Source organism: Magnolia sinica, chromosome 2, assembly GCF_029962835.1.
Source record: "Magnolia sinica isolate HGM2019 chromosome 2, MsV1, whole genome shotgun sequence".
Lineage (NCBI taxonomy): Eukaryota > Viridiplantae > Streptophyta > Magnoliopsida > Magnoliales > Magnoliaceae > Magnolia > Magnolia sinica.
The window spans coordinates 22,652,177-22,671,776 of record NC_080574.1 but is presented as its reverse complement, the minus strand read 5'-3'; the positions used below and the strand labels follow the sequence as shown (position 1 = coordinate 22,671,776).

General features: G+C 40.4%; 1 protein-coding gene across 2 annotated transcripts in view; it reads right to left on the bottom strand.

The window, feature by feature from the left end:
- Nucleotides 1-19,600, bottom strand: part of LOC131236635 (kinesin-like protein KIN-7E, chloroplastic) — a 64,294-nt gene that overhangs the window by 25,193 nt on the left and 19,501 nt on the right. For both annotated transcript variants that reach the window (XM_058233940.1, XM_058233941.1), the window contains 6 exons: nt 18,309-18,361; nt 15,604-15,669; nt 15,472-15,525; nt 11,792-11,851; nt 10,680-10,758; nt 10,279-10,346 (listed from right to left, as the gene is read on the bottom strand). In XM_058233940.1, the coding sequence (XP_058089923.1) occupies nt 10,279-10,346; nt 10,680-10,758; nt 11,792-11,851; nt 15,472-15,525; nt 15,604-15,669; nt 18,309-18,361 (380 nt within the window). The remainder of the gene's footprint in view (nt 1-10,278; nt 10,347-10,679; nt 10,759-11,791; nt 11,852-15,471; nt 15,526-15,603; nt 15,670-18,308; nt 18,362-19,600) is intronic.

The following is a 19,600-nucleotide window of genomic DNA, read 5'->3' as shown; positions in this document are numbered from 1 at the left end:
AGCCACAAAGTTGTTCAAATCTCAATGTAAACTGTTGAATGGTCTAGATCCTCCTTGATCACAACCCTTATGGGTCAAATCTTTGATCGGCCAACTTCTATGGCTTAGATGCATCATTCCACCCAGCTTCAAAACAAACTCAACCTCGAGTTTTAGTGGTAGTTCATGGTCAAGGCCTCCACACCATATCAGGATCTCATTCATATGATGGCTTTGTATACCACCCAATTCCTTCTTTCACTTTTTCACGGTCCTCTGTCTTGGGTGTCAACTTCCACTTCTTTTGCAAGAGTGGATTTGCAAATTTGGATGACTAGAACACATTATGGTTTCATTCGTTGTTGTAGATAAGCTTCCAAAAGTTGCTTTGTCATCTTTGTCACTACTTGACTTTGACCTATGTCCTCCAATCGTCATTGAGAAAGGATCAAAGCATCCATCACAACTTTCATATTTACCCTAGAATTCGATGATACAATCATTGAGCGACTCATCCTTTTGGTCACCTTGGTGCTTGAGTTTCCACCCTTTCATCCTTTGATTCCAATTCGTCTACTCTTACTGATTAATCTGTTAGCTCTTCTATTTTAGTTAATCCTTTATGTGATCCCGCTATTGATCCGTCAATAAGGCGATCCATTGATTCATTTATCAATCCAATAGTTGATTCCTCATGAGCATCACCTTGGATTGGGACGTTGTCAATAGCAAACTCTTCCTTTGAAGTTTCAAGCATTGCTTCCTTAGGTTCCACCACTTGGTTCACTTCCCTGTGTTCTATCTTTGGTTCTTTCTTTTCCTCTTCTGAAGATTTGGAAGGTGAACAAAGCTTTTCAGACATTGGGTTCATTATGAATTTTCTTCCATCCTTCATGAATTTATGTGCGCTTCTTTTCTCATCATGGATGGCCTTACGATGTTTTATCCATGGTTTTCTAAGTGGTAGCTGACAATGGTCCATGAGAGTGACTTTGCACAATACATCTTCAAAATACTTTTCTCAAAGGAATAGCTTAAAAGATATCATCAAAAGGAATATTCTTCATACTTGGACAGAGATTCCAGTTGCAACAATTTCGTAATTGCTCTCTCCAAGACAAAGTTTTCATAACAATTCCTATCGATTATCATTTCAACAACATTTCCAACCACCACTACTTTCATTTTAAACACTTCACTTAGAAGGGTTTTACAAGCACCCCTCTCAAAACATCCAACTCTTCCATGATCTATTGGAGCATCTTCATCAAGTCATTTGAATTTCGAAGATTGGGTTTGGGTGATGATAAAGGGCTGATTTGATTTAGGGTTAAAATTGAGTTTCTAATTGGGGAAAATTTAGGGAAGATGCAATTTTGGGTTAGGGAACTTCGGGATTTTGACAAATAGGGTGTTTGGGTTTGAGATTAATTTGGGAATTTTGCAAATTTGTGTTTTTAGGGTTTCGGAAATTTTGGAGATTTTGGCACACTTGCGATGCCAAGGTAGGAAATTTGGCAAGACTAAGAAAATTGGGGTTTGGTAATGGGGAAATTTGGGGTTTTTGCTAAATGAGGGTTTTGTGTGAATGAAAGTGGGAAATTGGTAAGCCTACAATTAGAGAATTGGGAAATTTTCAAGGTTTGATGGGGAAGAACTGGAGCCTAAAATGGAAAAGAAAAGAGAACAAATCCTATGGAATGAAACTTGTTCTAATACGAAAACCAATGCAACCAAATGGATATTCCCTTTATTCGATTTGGCTGCATCATAGTGCCTAACTGAGCCTTCCTAGGCCTAGTTGTTAGCTAAATCCCAGAAAAGCATTGTTCTCCATGGCAAAATAGAGTTCCAAGGACGTTCTTTCTTTCCCATATCGCTAGTGACCTTGTCCAACATTGTATGCAGAAAATCACAACTCTCTGCAAAATTTATCTTTTTTAAAATAAATAAAAACACTCTGCAAAATTTCCTTTTCCAGGGGAACCGTGCATCCCGATAGAGATGAAAATGGAGAAGTGTTGATGTCATCCTCAATGCCTTGTGGGGAGGTGGGGATAATAGTTCCGAACATCAATGTACTAAGAAGGTTAAGAAAGAGTTTGTGTATTTTCCACTCATCTTTCTCTGGAATCATTAAATGATAAGATCGGATTGCCATTCAATAGGTTTCAACTGATAAGTTTGGACCATGGAGGCTCACTTCATTTACTCTAGAGATAAAATCTCGTGTAGCCATCCTAGGTCTTGTTTTCTCCATTGTTCCAAGGTGGCCAACAGGCTAACTGGAGAGGGAATAACAAGAGGGTTACTTGCTATCAGCACCACTGTGTATATGTCATGATGATTTTCTTGTTGTTTTTAATAGAATATTAATAGCTAGTTATAAAAATAAATAAAAAAGATAATGAGCAATAGATGGCTAAAGTGTAGTATTGGGATTTGGGGATGACTATGTTGGTATATGAGCGGTGGTTCATAAACTAAACAAGGAGGGCTCCCTAACTACACCCTGCCGCCAACTACTCAAGAATGTGCTTTCCACTTTTGGAACAAAGGTAGCACATTCAAGTAATTCGAGGGCTCGGCCTAGCAATGAATGCTCCAAAATTGAACTATCAACATATTCTCCTTTGTGAGGGGTGCAAAATAGTTGTGCCAAGGTGCAACATAGGTATGTATAGGTTGTCAAACATGACTCCTTCATAAGTCACGTGGGCCCAAGACACACCATAACAACCCACGTGTGCTAAATTTGGGGGCTAAATTTCAAAGTCTAGCATACTACTCTTTAGAAAATTAGAGCTAGAGGTGCTAATTTTGATGAATTTCTAAAAATTTTGGGGGTGATTTTATCAATTTTTAGACCATTACAAAATGGCCAAATCTTAGTAGATGGTGTTGTTGCTATCTTTGATAGATCATATTGATTTGAAAACTAGCAAGTGAAAAATATTATTTAAGGGTGTTTTTAGTACCTATAAAAGAGGTCGTTCTAGATGGCAGAAGGAATGCTTCTTCTTTTTTCTTTTTGAGTCATGTGTTGTTTATTTTTGTAATAAGTTGGGAAATTCTAATTTCAACACTATTAATCCCTCCCTATGCTTGTGGGTGTGTTCTAAGTGGCTTATCTTTTCTTTTTCTTTTTCTTTTTCTTTTTTTAAAGGTGGAGATTTTATTAAGGCTGAAGAAGAATTGCACACCATACCAAGAAGGGGGGAAAAGAAATATTGCCTAAAACCTTTAGGCTAAGGCCCACACAAGCTTGAGTTGAATCCCTTCTCCATTTATGCCTGCAACCCAGCCAACCTAACATGTAATCAAGAAATTCCCAATCAACATGGTCATATGCCTTTTCGATATCAAGCTTGAAAATAACATCCCTATTTAAAGGTGCAAATAACACCCTTCTTCGATTCCCTATATGGTGAATCAATGAACTCATGAACTATAAATGCATTATGTGCTAATAGCTTCCCGGCCGCAAATGCACCTTGAAATTTAGAGATCACACACTCACACTAGCCAAGACCAGCCAAAATCTAGATATCAGAATTTTTACCAAAATTTTATAAGCACCCCCGAGCAGACTTATCGGTCTAAACTCCCTCAAACATTCCATTGCTTCCTTTTCTTTGTATGATAGCAATAAAAGTTGCATCCAACTCTATTGCATGATGCCGGTCATCATGAAATTCATTAATTAAACCCACCAAGTCGCCTTTTATTACCTCATAAAATTCCTAAAAGAAAGCTAAGGGGGAATCCGTACACAGTAAGAACCTTATCCCAACTCAAATGCTCTACCATTGACTTCATTTCCTCTCTTTTTTTTAACACACACCCCACATGGGCACTCAAACCTATGACCTCAGTGTTGAAACACACAATATCTACCACTAACCCATGGGTTGGAACCAGCCTTCATTTCATCTTCAACAAATGGCTATTCCAATGAATAAGCCTACTTCAAAACTATATAAAAAAGAAGATTGTCTAGTAGCAGCCTTACTCTTCTCCAAAGAGGTCATTATAAAACTTAAAAATGGCATCGCACACTTTTGATCTGCCCTCTACCTCTCCCCATCCGCCACAACACTTATAATCTTGTCAAATCTAGCATTGGCACTAGCCATGGCATGAAAGAATTTTGTGTTCTTGTCCCCTTCTTTTAGCCAAGTCGCCCTCGACCGTTGCCACCATTTGATTTCCACTTCCTTCAAACAAGCACAATACTCCGTAGAATAAGTCTCTCCCAATGATTTTCTTCTTCCGATAGATCTTTACCTTCTTACTTTATGTCAAGGGCTTAAATATTCTGCAATAAAGAGTCTATCTAGGCTTCTCAATTCCAAAGAAACTCTTTCTTGCACATATCGATCTTGCCTTTAAGTAACTGAGTTTTTTAGAACAACAAAAAAACCACAAAAGATGACCACAAATCCTTCACCAACTTCGGAAATTCCTCAATTTCAAGCCAAGATAGTTCAAACCTAAACGGCCACGAACCTTAATCAGCCTCATCAACCCCTACAACAAGACAATGGTTAGAAATCGGCCACAGAAGACCTCTTTGACGCACAAGAGGGAAGTTCCCCCAATCTATGGAAATAAAAAAGTGGTCCAACTAATATTTAACCACTCTAAATTACTTGTTTGACCAAGTATATTTCACATCCCCCATAAGAACATCTACCATCTCATTTCTAAGAATCCAATTAGAAAATTCCTTCGTGCTTGCGGATATGCAACCCCCACTTGACTTCTTAAAAGAGAATCTAACAAGGTTAAAGTCTCCTCCAACAACACACCATGGCAACCACCATCTATTTCGCCATTCATCCAATAGTTCACATCCCCCAAATGGTGATCTAAACATCAACCCCTACCTAGAGGTCCCCAAACAAAGAAGAAGATGGAGCAAAATCACAATCCAAAAGAGACGTCAAAACTGTTACTACCGTGCAAACATCCCTTTGCACAACAGACAACTCCCCTAGGTCGAAAGAGGCAAGATTTGGTAAAGAAAAAGCAAGGCATCCCATTTAGTGATCTCCCACACATACTGCAAGGGAGAAGTTATCAGCACAAGCAACTTCAAGCACACGGGTGAAAAAAAAAATTAATTACCACCAAAAAACTAGTCACATGCGAAGTTGCCATCGATCGCCTTGGCATCTTCCAACAACCCATTACACTTGTCCATCACCTCGTCCCTTCCTCTCCTGCCAACAACAGTAGCTTCACCACATGTCGCTATCTCAAATGAGAGCCTGTCAAATACCCCCTATGATGGCAATGTGTCGCCTTTCTCCTTCTCTTCGCCTCTGTGAGTGACATTTGACAGGACACACACCTCCCTATCAAGCAACTCTTCCCCACCTACCCCCTCCGAACCAATCTGACGCTTCCATGTCACCGCCGCCTCTTTTGATGGTCTGCAGGAGAACTAGACACGAACTCCATCTTCCCGCTAAAACAACTTCCGGCACAAGCTCTCAACCTGCCTACTCCACTAAGACAGAGCTCCCTAGCCTCTGTTATTGAATCTCATTGCCATTGATCGATTCCCTTATCACCCAAATCGTGATCCTTCCACCCCCAACACCGATCAAATTCTTCTCCAGCAACGAGGTGAGCTTTTTTTCATTTTGACGTAAATTCTAGCAAAACGAAGCATTTGACAGCCTTCCCAGCTTAGATCAATAGCAACCACTTCATTGATGCAAGAACCCACCACAAAAATCTCATGAACCTGGATCTCCAACAGGTGCTCCCATATTTGGTACCATGATTACTCCCATCTGAAAGATAACCATTCCTCCCACTTGTAAATCGCACGAATCGTGTCATCCTCGAATAAATTGGAGGTGAGAATGAAGTTGTCGACATTCGCCTAAGTTCGAAGAGAATCAGAGCTGTTTACGTAAGCTGATGCCCTGCTTGATTCTGTGGGAGTTATGGAAGGCGAGGAACACTTCCAGGTTTGACAACTATAAAGTAAGTTCGGAAACCATCATCGCTCGTATTGCTGGGTGGGTGAAGTGGATTGAAAACGCTCCTGCTGTTCCCTCCCAAGCTGAAAGTGGTAACAGGATTTTCTTTCCTTTGGGGCTCCGCGGTGTTCCTAGCCTCCATGATCACACCCAGGTGGTGTATTGGAAAAAACCACCAACTGGTTGGGTGAAGCTCAACGTTGATGGCTCGTCTCGTGGCAATCTAGGGATGGTTAGGCGAGGTGGCGTGTGTAGAGGAGACAAGGGTAACTTCCGATTCGCTTTCACACCACTTACGGAATTGCCTCTAATACCAGGGCTGAGTTGCGAGCCGTCCATGATGGCTTAGCCCTCTGTCTCCACCAGGGGCTGAAGAACATCATGATCGAATCCGACTCCCTCCTAGTGGTGCACATCCTTTCGGGCTCTTCTCAAGCGGGGTGGAAGTGGAGGCATTGGATCGACAGAATCCGGACTCTCTTTGCCCACTGCCAGGTAAGGTTTTGTCAAGTCTTTAGAGAAGGCAACGGGCCGGCGAACAGCTTGGCTAACTTGGGCAGCAACAATCAAGGGTCGTCCCTGTTCCTCTCCCTTCCTGACCTCCCCCAGGAGGTTAGGGGCCGCCTGTTCCTCGATAGAGTGGGGCTTGGGGCGATCAGGAATCGGTTTTCTCAGTAGCTCGTCATTAGCAGGTTGTTTCGGTCTGTTGTTGCATATGGTTGGTGGGGCTCGCCCTTTTTGTTGGGCCCCACCCAAAGGTTTTGTATATTCAGTTTATTAATGAAAGATATGGTTCTTTTGGCTGGAAAAAAAAAAAAAAAAAAAAAAAGATAAAACATGTGGGTGCTAATTGATAAATTTTCAGGGATTCTATGCCCACTTCTTTAGTCTTAAGCACAACCTGTTAAGTGATACGAGCTTAGCTACAGGAACTTTCTGCTCAAGATGTCACTCCTGCTTCCTTTCTCATTTGAAGTTGTGATGCTGCTACAATTTTCTTTTTTCTATGAATTTCAACCAATGTGGTATTGGATGCTCCAGGCCTAGTCATATGGAGAACTTAAAAAAAAATAAAAAAAATAAAAATAAAATAAAAAAGAAGAAGAAGAAGAAGAAGAAGAAGAAGAAGTTCGAAGAGAATCCACATCAAAATCACTCAGATGTTTGAGGAATGTCTCCTTCCGCATTGCAATTTTGCGATAGCACTCTTCCACCTCCTCTAAACCATCTGATCTTATAGACGGGATCAGACTCCACCAGAAGGAACTCCATGCATTCTCCAGCACATTCGGATGGATAATCACTCCCCGACCCCTGCCTTCTGAGCTTCTCCATGCCCATCGATTCTACGAGGGAAGAGTGACACCATCTTTCTCGGAGGCTTCGGCAAGCTTCACCTCATTGCTTGAGTTCCTAGCGACCACATCTCGAAATGATTCGCCCCCCTCCTTCACTTTCTTTTCCGTCTCCTTCAAGGTAGGCTAGGCATCATAGTTTCCGGCTTCCCTTGCTCCTTTTTCTTTTTCAACTCCTTCTACAGATAAGGCCAAATCACTACCTATGGACTGTACTTCACCCAATGAACCAGTCCTTCCTCTGAAACGAGAGTCATTCAAAGCTTCTATTGCTCCCTTCAATTTGAACAATTCCTTCAGGAAATAGTATAGTGTTGGCAGCTCCTGCAACACTTGAGTTTCTTCTCCCCTAGTTCGCACTACCTTCAATTTCCCTTTCTGGCTTACCGGAATCCATTCTCAGCCTTCCACCTCAACAATTCTGATACCCTCCCTTGACGGCCTCGCACCATAGTCATTTTTTCCCTTCGCCAAGAACTCCTTTTCTCTCTTCTCAATCGATTTCTTTCCCTTTTCCTTTACCTCGTATGTCCCCATCTTCACATCTTTGTCCATTCTTGTGATTCAAGTAATCAAGATATCACCTATGTGATAACCAAATTGCAACAATCTATGTGGGCACTTTATGCCTAACGGTTTGTCTACCAACTACCCCTCCATGAGGACCATGACCTTACTTTGCTCAATCACCATATGGGTCCTATGTGTAATAATTGCATAGGGGTTTCAAAACTGGATTAAGATTGTGCTAACATGAGTGGTGTCAATGTGACCCTCTACCATGGAAAATTCCACAAGCAAAGGTAAAAGAGGATGATTGATGTCTAGTGGAAAGCCGATCATCAAAACTTTTGCTGGTCTACCATTTAACAGCCAACCCCAAATTAATGGGAGAAAGACACCATGGGCACCTACATGCCACTAAAGGTTTAAACAAGTCAATTTCCTCTACAATAAGGGAACATGATTTCAAATGAGGATTTGTCAACCATCTAAAACCCTGGAAGATCTTTCTTCACTCAGATAAGGGGAAAGTGATTATATGACTATACATGAGGATAAAGAAGTTATTTAAACAGTATTAAGGAGTAAAAAACCAATGTGCGCCAAGAATCACAATAGGCAGTACTATCATAGTCCTCATATCTTTGTTTTATATTGCTTGCTGATTTGCCAACATTTAGCATCTCTTTGCTTCATATTCTTCTTTGCATGATGAATAAGATGCTAGTAGGAAGGGTGTCCCCACCTCTATTGTCACATTAGCCCCAACAACCCAGCCTTTTGCTAACTAGTTGTAAAGGACAAGGTATCAATGGTAGACCATTTCAAAAACAGAGAGATGATCATCAAAGACGTCTATTTCATTTGCTCAAGGAAGAATCAGCAGACCACTTGTTCATTCAATGCCCATTCACGTCGATAGCATGGTAGGAATTCTACAGCGTTTGGCCTTGATTGGGTGATGATGGCTTCATCTACAATTCTTCTAGAAGCTTAGGAGCGGGTTTTCTTTGGGGTTAGAAGAAAATCGTTGTGGCACCTAGCCCTCCTTGTGCAATTGTGGTCAATCTGGAAGGAATGCAATAATTGAACAATCACAAATAAAGCCGAGCCACTAAAGTTGGTCTTTCTCCAAAGCCATAGGAGAGTGTATGATTGGAGTGCAAGAGTGGACGATTTCACTAGGTCTAATAGTCAAAGTTATTGAAAATAGATATCTTAGATGTATCTCTAAGGGGAATAATTTGAGATTTTGTTGTTAGGGGAGTGGATGATTTCTTATTATCATGTCCTAGGGCGTATAGGTAGTCTTAGGTGATCTTGCGTATTTTCCCCTTTGTTTATCATCATCATCATCTAAGCCTTATCCTAATAAATTGAGGTCCTCTACATGAGTCCCATTCCGCCATTCCACTCTATCAAGGGCCATAACATTAGCTAGACCATCGGTTACCAAGTCTTTTCTTACTAGCTTCACCCCTTTCCCTTTTAGATCCTTCCCTTGCACCAGCTCACACCTCCTAACTGGCACGATTCTTGGTCTCCGTTGCACATGACCAAGCCATCTTACTTCCCCTCATCTCATTACCTATCGGTGCTATTCCAAATTTCCTTCAAATGCATTCATTTCTAATTCCATCTTACTCGTCTTGCCACTCATCCTATGAAAATGTTGTCCCTTCTATAAATCTCTTTTTTCTCAATAAAACTGCATTATCTTTCAAAAAAAAAAAAAAACTATGTTGCAGTATTCATGTGAGGGTTTTTATTGACTCTACCGTTGGGTTATTTGAAACAACAGGTAGACATGACAATGATATATTTATAATGGAAATTCAAAAGGCAAGCAAGTTGCTTGAGAATATAATATGATAAACTCTCGTGCCCAAACAGTGGAGCACATTTGTTAGTAGCAGTACTAAGGTTTAAATTATCAGCTGAATCCTTGACACATCACCAGATACCAACCACTGGCGCCAAAAAATACTCCAGTATATCCACGTGTGCTATAAGCGGGGAGCAACTCGGGCTGAATCATCCCTGACTTGGACGAGTTGGACCAAGTCGCCCTGTGTGACTCGGCAAGAATTCATAGAGGATGGTTTTGGGGCACACCAGTGACGTGTGGAATTGTTAGATTCCTTTCTAGTTTCCCCCTAAGACTCTGTTCTGACAGTTTTTTCATCATTAAACTATAACTTGATTTTATTTCTAAACAAAATGAATAGAAAATGCAGCATGACATCAGGCAAATAGATGAACAAACTTTTCTTGCTATGAATATGGGAAGAAGTAGCTTAAAATTCCTACGAATACTGACACTTTGTACAAATGGCGACATCAAGGCCGTGAGAGAATATCAGAGCTCATGCAACCGGAAGCATCGCATGCATGTAACACTGTATTTGAAATTTAATAACATGAAAACGGTAGAAGATAGTTACCAAGGTGAAAATAGTGTGGCTCCTACTACTGAGTAAATTAAAATTGTTAGAACCCACATGCCTGTGCTCTGCAATCATGTCACCATCAAAAGTAGATCGATAAGCACTCAATTGGGTAAGCAAGAAATAACAATGACTAAAGAATTGATGGGGAGAAAAGGTCCAATAGCTCAGAACAGTAACGAAATATTGAAGGGAAACTACAATCTCTCAACGAATGTAATTTTTTGGGGCCAGCACATTAAATATTAAAACAGAGCAACTAGAGCTACGGAAACAACTAAACATCCAAGTGAACGACCAAACCAAAATATAATCATTTTTGTACAGAGAAATGAAAGAGTATTCCATAAAGTCATGCACCATTTCATATTTTAATTACAGGTTTCAACTTCACATACCTTCACCAGATGCGATCAGAGAAAGGGCATGAGCAGGGGATAAAACAACCTCTTCTTTGATACCCTCCACATAAGTCCCCTGCATAAGACAAACACTTTATCACATTCAAAACAAATTAATGAATAGGCGCACAAGCATCGAAACAACCATTGCAGGTTGCTACCTGGCCAATTGTTTCATACTCTTGGCCTAACTGATGGGCAAACAAGCCTGACTCTTTCAGGCTTGGCATAACTAATCAACCACTCATATCTTGTATGCGTGCCATATTAGCACATGAGGCAGCATGTACATGGGCATGCTATACATGAGTACGTGCTGAGCTAACCTCACTTAAATAGTGGCATTTCAGAAAATAGTAAAGCTGTCTGTTTGTTCATAAACTGTGGCCCACTTGCTGACTGAATTATCTTGATCCTTTGGCCCGGGGATCTACATAGAACAGCCCGCCTGATGGACTGCTTGGATCTTGCACATGATTGCCATATCGAAGTTTGCCAGCACGTAGATGAGCATGGCTGTACACACATGTGACTTAGCAGAGCTCTCTGAAATAGTGACATTCCAGAAAATTGCTAAGCAGATCCGCAAGAAGGTTACAAAGCTTCCCATCATTCATATTGGATGTATTAAGCATGTGTAAGGGGGCAACCTACCAACGATACTCACAAAATATTTGCATGCATACATGTATATTTCCACAGAGAAATGATTGCAACTAAAATGTACATTGTTTCTATGGTGTCACCCACCTAATGGTTGGATAAATTTGATTCAGGGTGCCCCTTTTTCACAGAGGGCAGTACCTTTTTTTTTTCTTTTTTCTTTCTTCTTTTTCTTTTTTACACACACCACATAGCCACTCGAACCCATGGAGACCAGTACCTGTTGGACAGGTTCAATGCCATATACACACCACAGTGGGCCCCACATGACTCGATTACATGGTGATATATCAACGGCATCTGATCACTCCTCTTTTTGTATAAGTACATGCAGAAGCATGCATGCACATGCCCATATGATTCAACAACAATGATCCATCAATCATACACAATTGTTAAGAGAATAAAGTTCATATAAGTCACTCTCCCTTAATTGATAATAGTACCTGAGAATCTTCCCTTATTCTTAGGTTCTGGCCCGTGGGATCAAGTAAATCATTTATAACCTGAAAAGGAAAAGGAAGAAAAAGAAAAAAAGAAACATTCAAAGTTGGAAATATAACCTGAGCGAAAGACTTAAACAATGCAGAGAAGCAGCAGTAAACTTTGATTTCTGGAGAACTTTCAGATCGAAGACTCAGTCCATGTTTGTATCTTTTTCCTGTCTCCATGTAGATGACAAGTAGCTTCAAAAGTTATCCAAGGAGGTTGGGAATCTTCAGGATTCTTTTCTACATATATTTAGTGAAGACAACTCAGGACTGGATTCTCTTACAAGGGGGGCAGCCAGGTGGTATCTGATGGTTGGGACTAGGGAATTGGAATCATAATATTTTCTTACAAAGGTGGAATGAGCTTTTTGTTTTTAAAAAAAAAAAAAAAAAAAAAAGAGGGATGGTGTAAGGACCCCCTCACAGACTAAGGTATCTGCCTCGGAATCCCCAGCCTTTTCGACATGCATATAGACAACCTGATTATCTCCGCAACAGCTCCCTAAACTCCTCTACTCATTCCACGGACCACAAATTTGGACCCAAGAAACCAGTTTAATCACATGATGCATGCTTTGCTGCTTCTTCAATCCTTGTCTACACTGCAAATGCAACTTAGCAAACATGCCTTTAGGAATAAGCATTTTCAAATGGAAAGCCACAAAGATGCCATGCAGTTCATTCGACAATCTGATTGTATTTTTAGGTTATTAGATTGAACACAAGTTTTATATTTCCTTAATCTCTTCAAAATTATGTGTTACTAGCTGCTTCATTGAACCTACGAAACTAGACTAACATCTGGTGGCAGCCAATCATAAAACTTTTGCCAATCTACCACATTAAAGCCAACCCCAAATTGTTGGGAGAAAGGGCCAAGATGATGGTAACGACGTTTACACCAACAATGATGATGTTGATGGGTTGCTCTACTGACCTCAAAATAGTAAAAACGCTGCAAGGAATAAACTCTACAGATAATGAACCGGCACACTGCTTGTATATTTCTGTAACTAGAAAGAGGATGTTACTTGAGTTCAATGTCAAATGCATTTTTTTATCAAAATTTTGATATTTACTGATGCACCCGTCCATCTGTTGGTCCCAGACAGATCCTATGAGCTCTCTGAAAGATCCAGCAGTCATTGCATACCTGGCTCATACCCTGCCCGTACAACAGTACTATTCAAAGATAGGACCAATCTGATCATCCACGTTAACGACCTGAACCATTCAACCATCCAATTTGCTGACTTGGAAGACGTTGCATCCAAATTGGTCTGATCAAACATCTGGATCAGATAAAGTGTAAGATGATCCATCCGGACCGATTGGACTGTGTGGCCCACATCCAATCAGGAGGCCCTGATTGATCAAACATGTGTTGGATCAGCCACGCATGAGATTGTCCACATGCATTTAAAAGGTCCAGATGGGTCCACCGTCCAGATGACCAGCATTGGATGAATAATTGATGCACATATAACAATTGTACAGCCCACTAAGACCATACAGTCGTGAAAGAAGCCCATTACCCATGATTTGGAAAGTGTTTATTTGCTTTAGAGGCCTTAGATATGATTTCCAGATTTTTCTTTAGCTTATTTTGTGGAAGGCCTTTTATTAGTTAAAAGTATTTAGTAGTTATGTTTCCTTTTTAGAATAAAAGTCTAGGTCTTATATTGATCAGAAAAATATTTAGCAGCTAAAAATAGCATAAATCAAGATCAATGGGAAGAGGTTTGCAAGCCAAACAATGAAGGGGGAGTAGGCCTAAGGAATTTGGAGGCAATGAACTCCTAGTGGCTAGATAAATGACTTTGAAGATTTGGTTCTGAGGATGGTAATTTTTGGAGAGAGGCTATAACAGGAAGTATGGGGTTCAGGAAGGCAGATGGTGAACAAGGGACATGCTTATACAGGGCTTCATTGTTATGGACGGCAGTGCCTGGGCTGAGGTATAAGTTTAAGGAGAGGGTTTCTCTCTGGCTGACGGAATGAGGATTCGCTTTGGGAAGGACGCTTGGTTGGGTGATAAAGCTCTTAGAGAAGAATTTCCAAGTTTAGCTAGGCTTTCTCTGGGGGTAAATATCCCGGTTGCTCGATGCTTCCCAGTTTCAAGAGATGGAATGTTTTGGGCTCCCTTGTGTTGTAGGAGTCTATCAATGTTAGTCCTTCCACAAGAGACAAAGATACAATGTTGTAGAATGAAGAGAAGTCTGGCCAGCTCGTGGTTAGTTCCCTCTACAAAGTAATCCTTGGGCATTTGATGGGAGAGCATGTTTGCCGCACCGCTTTCATTTGGCATTATAGTACTCCTCCCAAGGCGGCAGCTCTGTCATGGGTAGGAATAACATGCTCACTATCGATAATCTTCAAAAGAGGAGGATGGTGCTCCCAAACGTTTGCTTGATGTGTATGCAAAACGAGGAGTCAGTTGACCATCTATTCATCCATTGCCCTTTTGCTAAGGAAGTTCAGGATAGTTTCCTTGATTTGTTTAGTGTGTCATGGGTGTTGCCAGGCTCAATTGAGAGCTTCTCTTGGCATGGTAGAGGAGTCGGCAAGAAAGAGAGGACAAGCTGGAGACTTTCTACGTTGGCAGGCATTTGGTCAATACAGGGGGAAGAGTTATCAGTGTTTCAGAATCATAGTGGGTGGGCTTCGAAGTTTTTAGTAGGGCTAAATCACATGTATTATGCTGGGTTTTGGCCTTAAAAGACATTTGGTGTTTGTTCTTTTTTTCCCATATAATGGATCTGGGTTGTAATTTGTTTTTGGCTTCAGCCTCTCTTAATAAATCGTCACCTCTCAAAAAAAAAAAAAAAAAAGGCCTCTTACTACATGTAAAGTCTCTTACATTATGATAATTCTAATAAGAGAGTTTTTTTTTAGATGTGTTGCTGCTCAGTAGAAGAGAGATGGGGTTATTTACACATCAGTACTCGCAGTGCTGCTGGTATGCTATTGCTCCTTCCAGTCCTTTATATTTGTTTTCTGCAGCCCCTTCTGTGGTTCTCTGCTGAAATTTCAGCTCCAGCTTTGTTTAGACAGATCCAAATTCAAGCTTATAAGTTCTTCTGCATCTTTTACTCTCCTGGCATCCTTCTTGGTCAGGGGACTGTCCTCCTTACAATTGACTATAGGGTGAGATCACCTTCAAAAACATTTGCGAGATTATCTAAAACATCCATCCATCCACACCATTGTCCATTTCTTGTGTAAAGCATCATTAGGTAGGCATCCAGTCATTGAACTTCTGCCAAGCAATCATGACAAAACTAAAGACGAAATAGCTGGGATAAAGCCATGATGACAATGATGTTTTACCATTAAGGGCATTTCTGTAGTTCTCCTTGTGTGGCACACGCATGTGTATGACAAACACACATAACACATGGGTGAAAGGGGAAGGTTGATATTCATCAGGGAGCCGATCGTCAAACTTTTTTTTTTTAAAGCAGTAGAACAGATCATAGAACTTTTACCAATATGCCATCTAAAACCCGACCCCAAATTGCTGGGAGAAACACAAAAGGTGAAGATTATGATGACAACGACTCTTTACCATTAGCAATAAATGAATACAACTTTAATAAACAACCATATACATCAATAAGAGAGATCATGATTACCTCATTGTATATTTCCAGATATGAAACGCGAAGAAGAAATTCTCGCCCGGGAGTCTGAGACAGTGACTGAGTCAGTAACAGAACAAATGAAAGGATAACTGTCAAAAATAACATTAGAACAATTTTGACTACCTCTTGGATAATCCCAAATACATCCTTCACTGCAAGTGGAATAATTCCAGGAGACTTTTGCTCACCCTAAAATTCAACCAAGCAACATGAATTGCCACGTGAAGAGCCTTTATGCATTTGAAATATGAATAATCATCAAATCTATATGGAAATATTCCTCCCACCATAGGGGAAAGGAAGAACCATTGTTTCTGAAATAGGTGCGGCTCAGTGGAAGAGGTTATCAGTAGGGTCAGGTCAGATACCATGGATGGATTGTAATCTTCTACCCACCCACCCTAGTTTTCGCTTGGTGGGCTTTCCTAATAAATTAAAGTTACCTTTCAAAAAAACAAATCCTCCCACCCTAAATTACTGACAATAAAGACACGGTAGAAGTAAAGAGGAGTTATATGATACTCAGGCTGCATGTGACGCTCGATATGCAGGCAATTGGAAATTGCACATGTTTCATATATTAAATCAATAAAACTGACTAGACTGCAGCACACCATCACCAAGTCATGATCCCAATATCAGATTGGCTGAACAATCCTAACCTCTGATTCATAGACGCTTGTCTGTGGAAATAGGATTAGATGTTTTTTACTTTTAACCATCCAATACACCTATCCAATAGTCAGATAATCAAAAGCTTAATGTTTGATTGATGATACATCTACAGTAGGTCATGGTGTGCCATAAAGGCCGTTACGGGGCCGTAAAGGCCATTACGTAAAGGTAACGGTGGCAACCGTTACACGTTACGGGGTCATAACGGCTGTAACAGCCGTTATCGAAAAAAAATGACCCATATTTGCCGTTAACAGCATGTTATATCTCCTATAAAGGCCATAATAGCTCCATAATGGTCTATTACGGGACATATATAGGTTTTTCATACTTTTTAATCAACATTACGAGGCAGATAAAGATTTTTTGGGGGTTTTTTCAATAAATAAAAAAATAAAAAAGAGAGACCATAACGGCCGTTATGGGGCCGTAAGAGCCGTTATGCCCCATATTGTAAAGGTAACAATGGTGGCAATTACGGCCGCCATTACCGTTACAGAACACCTTGCAGTAGGTACCATAATTTGGACAATTTAATTAGGGTTGTACACGAACCGAGTTAGCTCGGTTAGCTCACTTGACTCGAAAAAACTCAATTCGACTCGGTTCGAAACTGAGTTTGAGCCGAGTCGAGCTGATTTTTTGAGCTCGAAAAAATTTCGAACAGAGTTCGAGCTTGGCCGAGCTCAGCTCGATTCAGAACGAACCCAACTCGAATCGAACTCAGATCAAACCAGTTCAGTGACTCGGTTACTTTAATATTGATGTTGCTCACCAAGTGTTTGATGAAATGACTCAACTAAGTGTCGGCTAGTGGCATGGAAGGTATGTGTATGAAACAAATACCCTTTTTTTCTTGATTTTGATGTTGCCTACAAAGTGTTTGATGAAATACCTATAAACAACTGCTGTTGTTTTACGTACGGTAAGAAATTGAAAGTGCACTCCATGTGTTTGTGAAAATGCCACATAGGCTCGATCTAGGCTCGATCTTGGCTCGAACTGGCCCGAGCTGCTAACCAAACCAAGCCGAGCCGGCCAATCAGGCTCGAAGACCAAGCTGAGCCGAGTTCGAGCTGCGGTTAGCTAGTGGCCGAGCAGAGTCGGGCTGTGCCAATTTCAACTCGGTTCGACTCGTGTACACCTCTAGGTTTAATTTGACTACCTGTATGCGATTCTAGGAAATTTCTAAGTGCTTGTGTATCACCCATCACACTCTGCCAGAGTATGAAAGTTTTTTCCTCAAAAGTAAAGGCCTTAAGGTTGATAGCAGAAATTACAGGGAAACAATCCGTACACATACAATAAGCCAAATTGGAATCCTCATGTCACTAAGGGACTTCTAGAGAGATGAAATGCCTCGAGTGAATACAAATAGTTGAGAATTTCTCTGTTCTAGCTTTCTTCTCTAGTCCATAGAACATGAAGAGAAAAGCAATGCAACACCAGTTAGAGGTGAATCTTTGTATAATTTTGAAGTCACTAGGAAGCATCACAAGTCATGGCAGGAGTACACAATTGGCATTTGTCATGCGAATGCAAGATGGATAGATTAATGGATCCTTAGCACCAGCATGTATGCAGCCAGTTTTGATATGGCACTTCAAGAGTCACATGGTACTTTGAGATTCTGTTCCTAAGGCCGATGAAGGAGGCAAAGACAACAAAAACCAAATCTTAGCTTCAAGGACTTGCTATCTCTTTTATCTATAGAAAGGAGCTACTTCAAAGTAGTAGGTGGTTAAATCAATTGGCAAATCCTCATCATCTGATGCTTCATGAAATTTGACTTCCTACATTGTCTTAATAAGGCTTTGGGCATATCATCAACTCTTAATTTATAGTATCTCTTTTTTGGCCTTTGGGCATCTTACATATTGATGTATCAAGCTTTCTTCTAAATTAAGTTCACCTTTTTCCCAAAAAGTTGGAAGTCCTATCAAATATCTAGGATAAGTATACATTAAAAAGAAATCAAATTTCTAGAGTTTCTGGACATCAAGAAAGAACACAAGTTGTAATAGTGAAGTGTAAAAGCAGCAAAATCTAGCATTGAGAATTTTTATTTTTATTTTTTTGAAAGATACATTGAGATCAATTTTATCAACCAAAACTATGCAATGGTTCCTTGAATGACTAATAAAGAGACTTACATGCATTGTATGAGTCTTTCCACTGCTAGTAACACCATAAGCAAAGACAGTGCCTAAAAACAGAATTCAAGACACCATTAGCACAAGAAAATTTTGGCTACATGAACAATAGAAGCAAAACATCAAATTGTGAAGCCATAAAATTACTATAAAACAATATGAGTCAATTTCATCAAGAAGTACAGCTACAAGATATAAGTTCTGTAACTCAGGGGTTGGCTGGAGGTAATGGAGGATGTTAGCCATCCTTCAATACCTTAGAGAGTCTAGACTTCCTAGTGGAATTTGGAAGCTTCACTATGGCAGCAGCTCCAAGGGAAGCCCGAGACCTGCAGGGATTGGGTTAATCATTAGGGAAAATCAAGGGAGTATCCCTTGCTTCTATGCAAGTTTAATCAGGACTATAGATTCAAGTGAGCGGAGTTGCGGGCTCTTTGATTGGGGATTGATAGAAGTCAATCCACCTGCAAGTTCCTCGGTCCACTATCGAAGACAACTAGCACCAATGCTATTAATTGGGCTTACTCCACCATCTGTGACAATTTTTCTATGGATAACTAAAATTTTATTAAGACAAAAGGAAACAGAAAGACGATCTATTAAGGCATTGGATGAGAGTCCCATATACCAAAAATAGCCCTATGGACTCCTTCCTTTGCAAAAGAATCAGCAATACAAGTGGCTTTTCTTGGGAAATGATTGAACTAATAGATGAAAGAAGCTGACCCCAGTTAGTTGGGATAAGATTTAGAAGACGATGAAATGAAGAAAGACAACAAATTCTAATGTCATTTGAGATAAACACTAGAGTCAAACTGTCCAAGGAGGTGAGGCCTTCCTCAAGGCTCATGCCACTCCAACAAGGGAGTCACCTTCAACAATAACTAACAATCAAAATTATCTGAAAAATTTTTGCTCCCTAATTTTATCACCAAAGCTTCAACTCGATTAGAATTGACACTTCCCAACAGCCCTAAAGAAAGAACAACAAGAAACCTCATCTCTCACCAGTCTTCTGATAGTTGACCATCTTATGTTGCCCAACGAACTACCATCGACAACAGTTACCAGCATCATGGATGAAGGGACCAACTCACAATGCTTAAAGGTTTCTTCCGATAGTTGTCAATTATCTACGCTGATTGTCGCGACGAAAATAAGGGAACTAGAGGGGATTATCAGAGCATCCTTCATTCACTCTCAGCATCCTTCTGTATTCTTGTCTGCATCTTTTGGTATGCATTGCCAAGACGGCAAAGCATCTTTGGGACGTATTGGTGAAGAGAACGGAA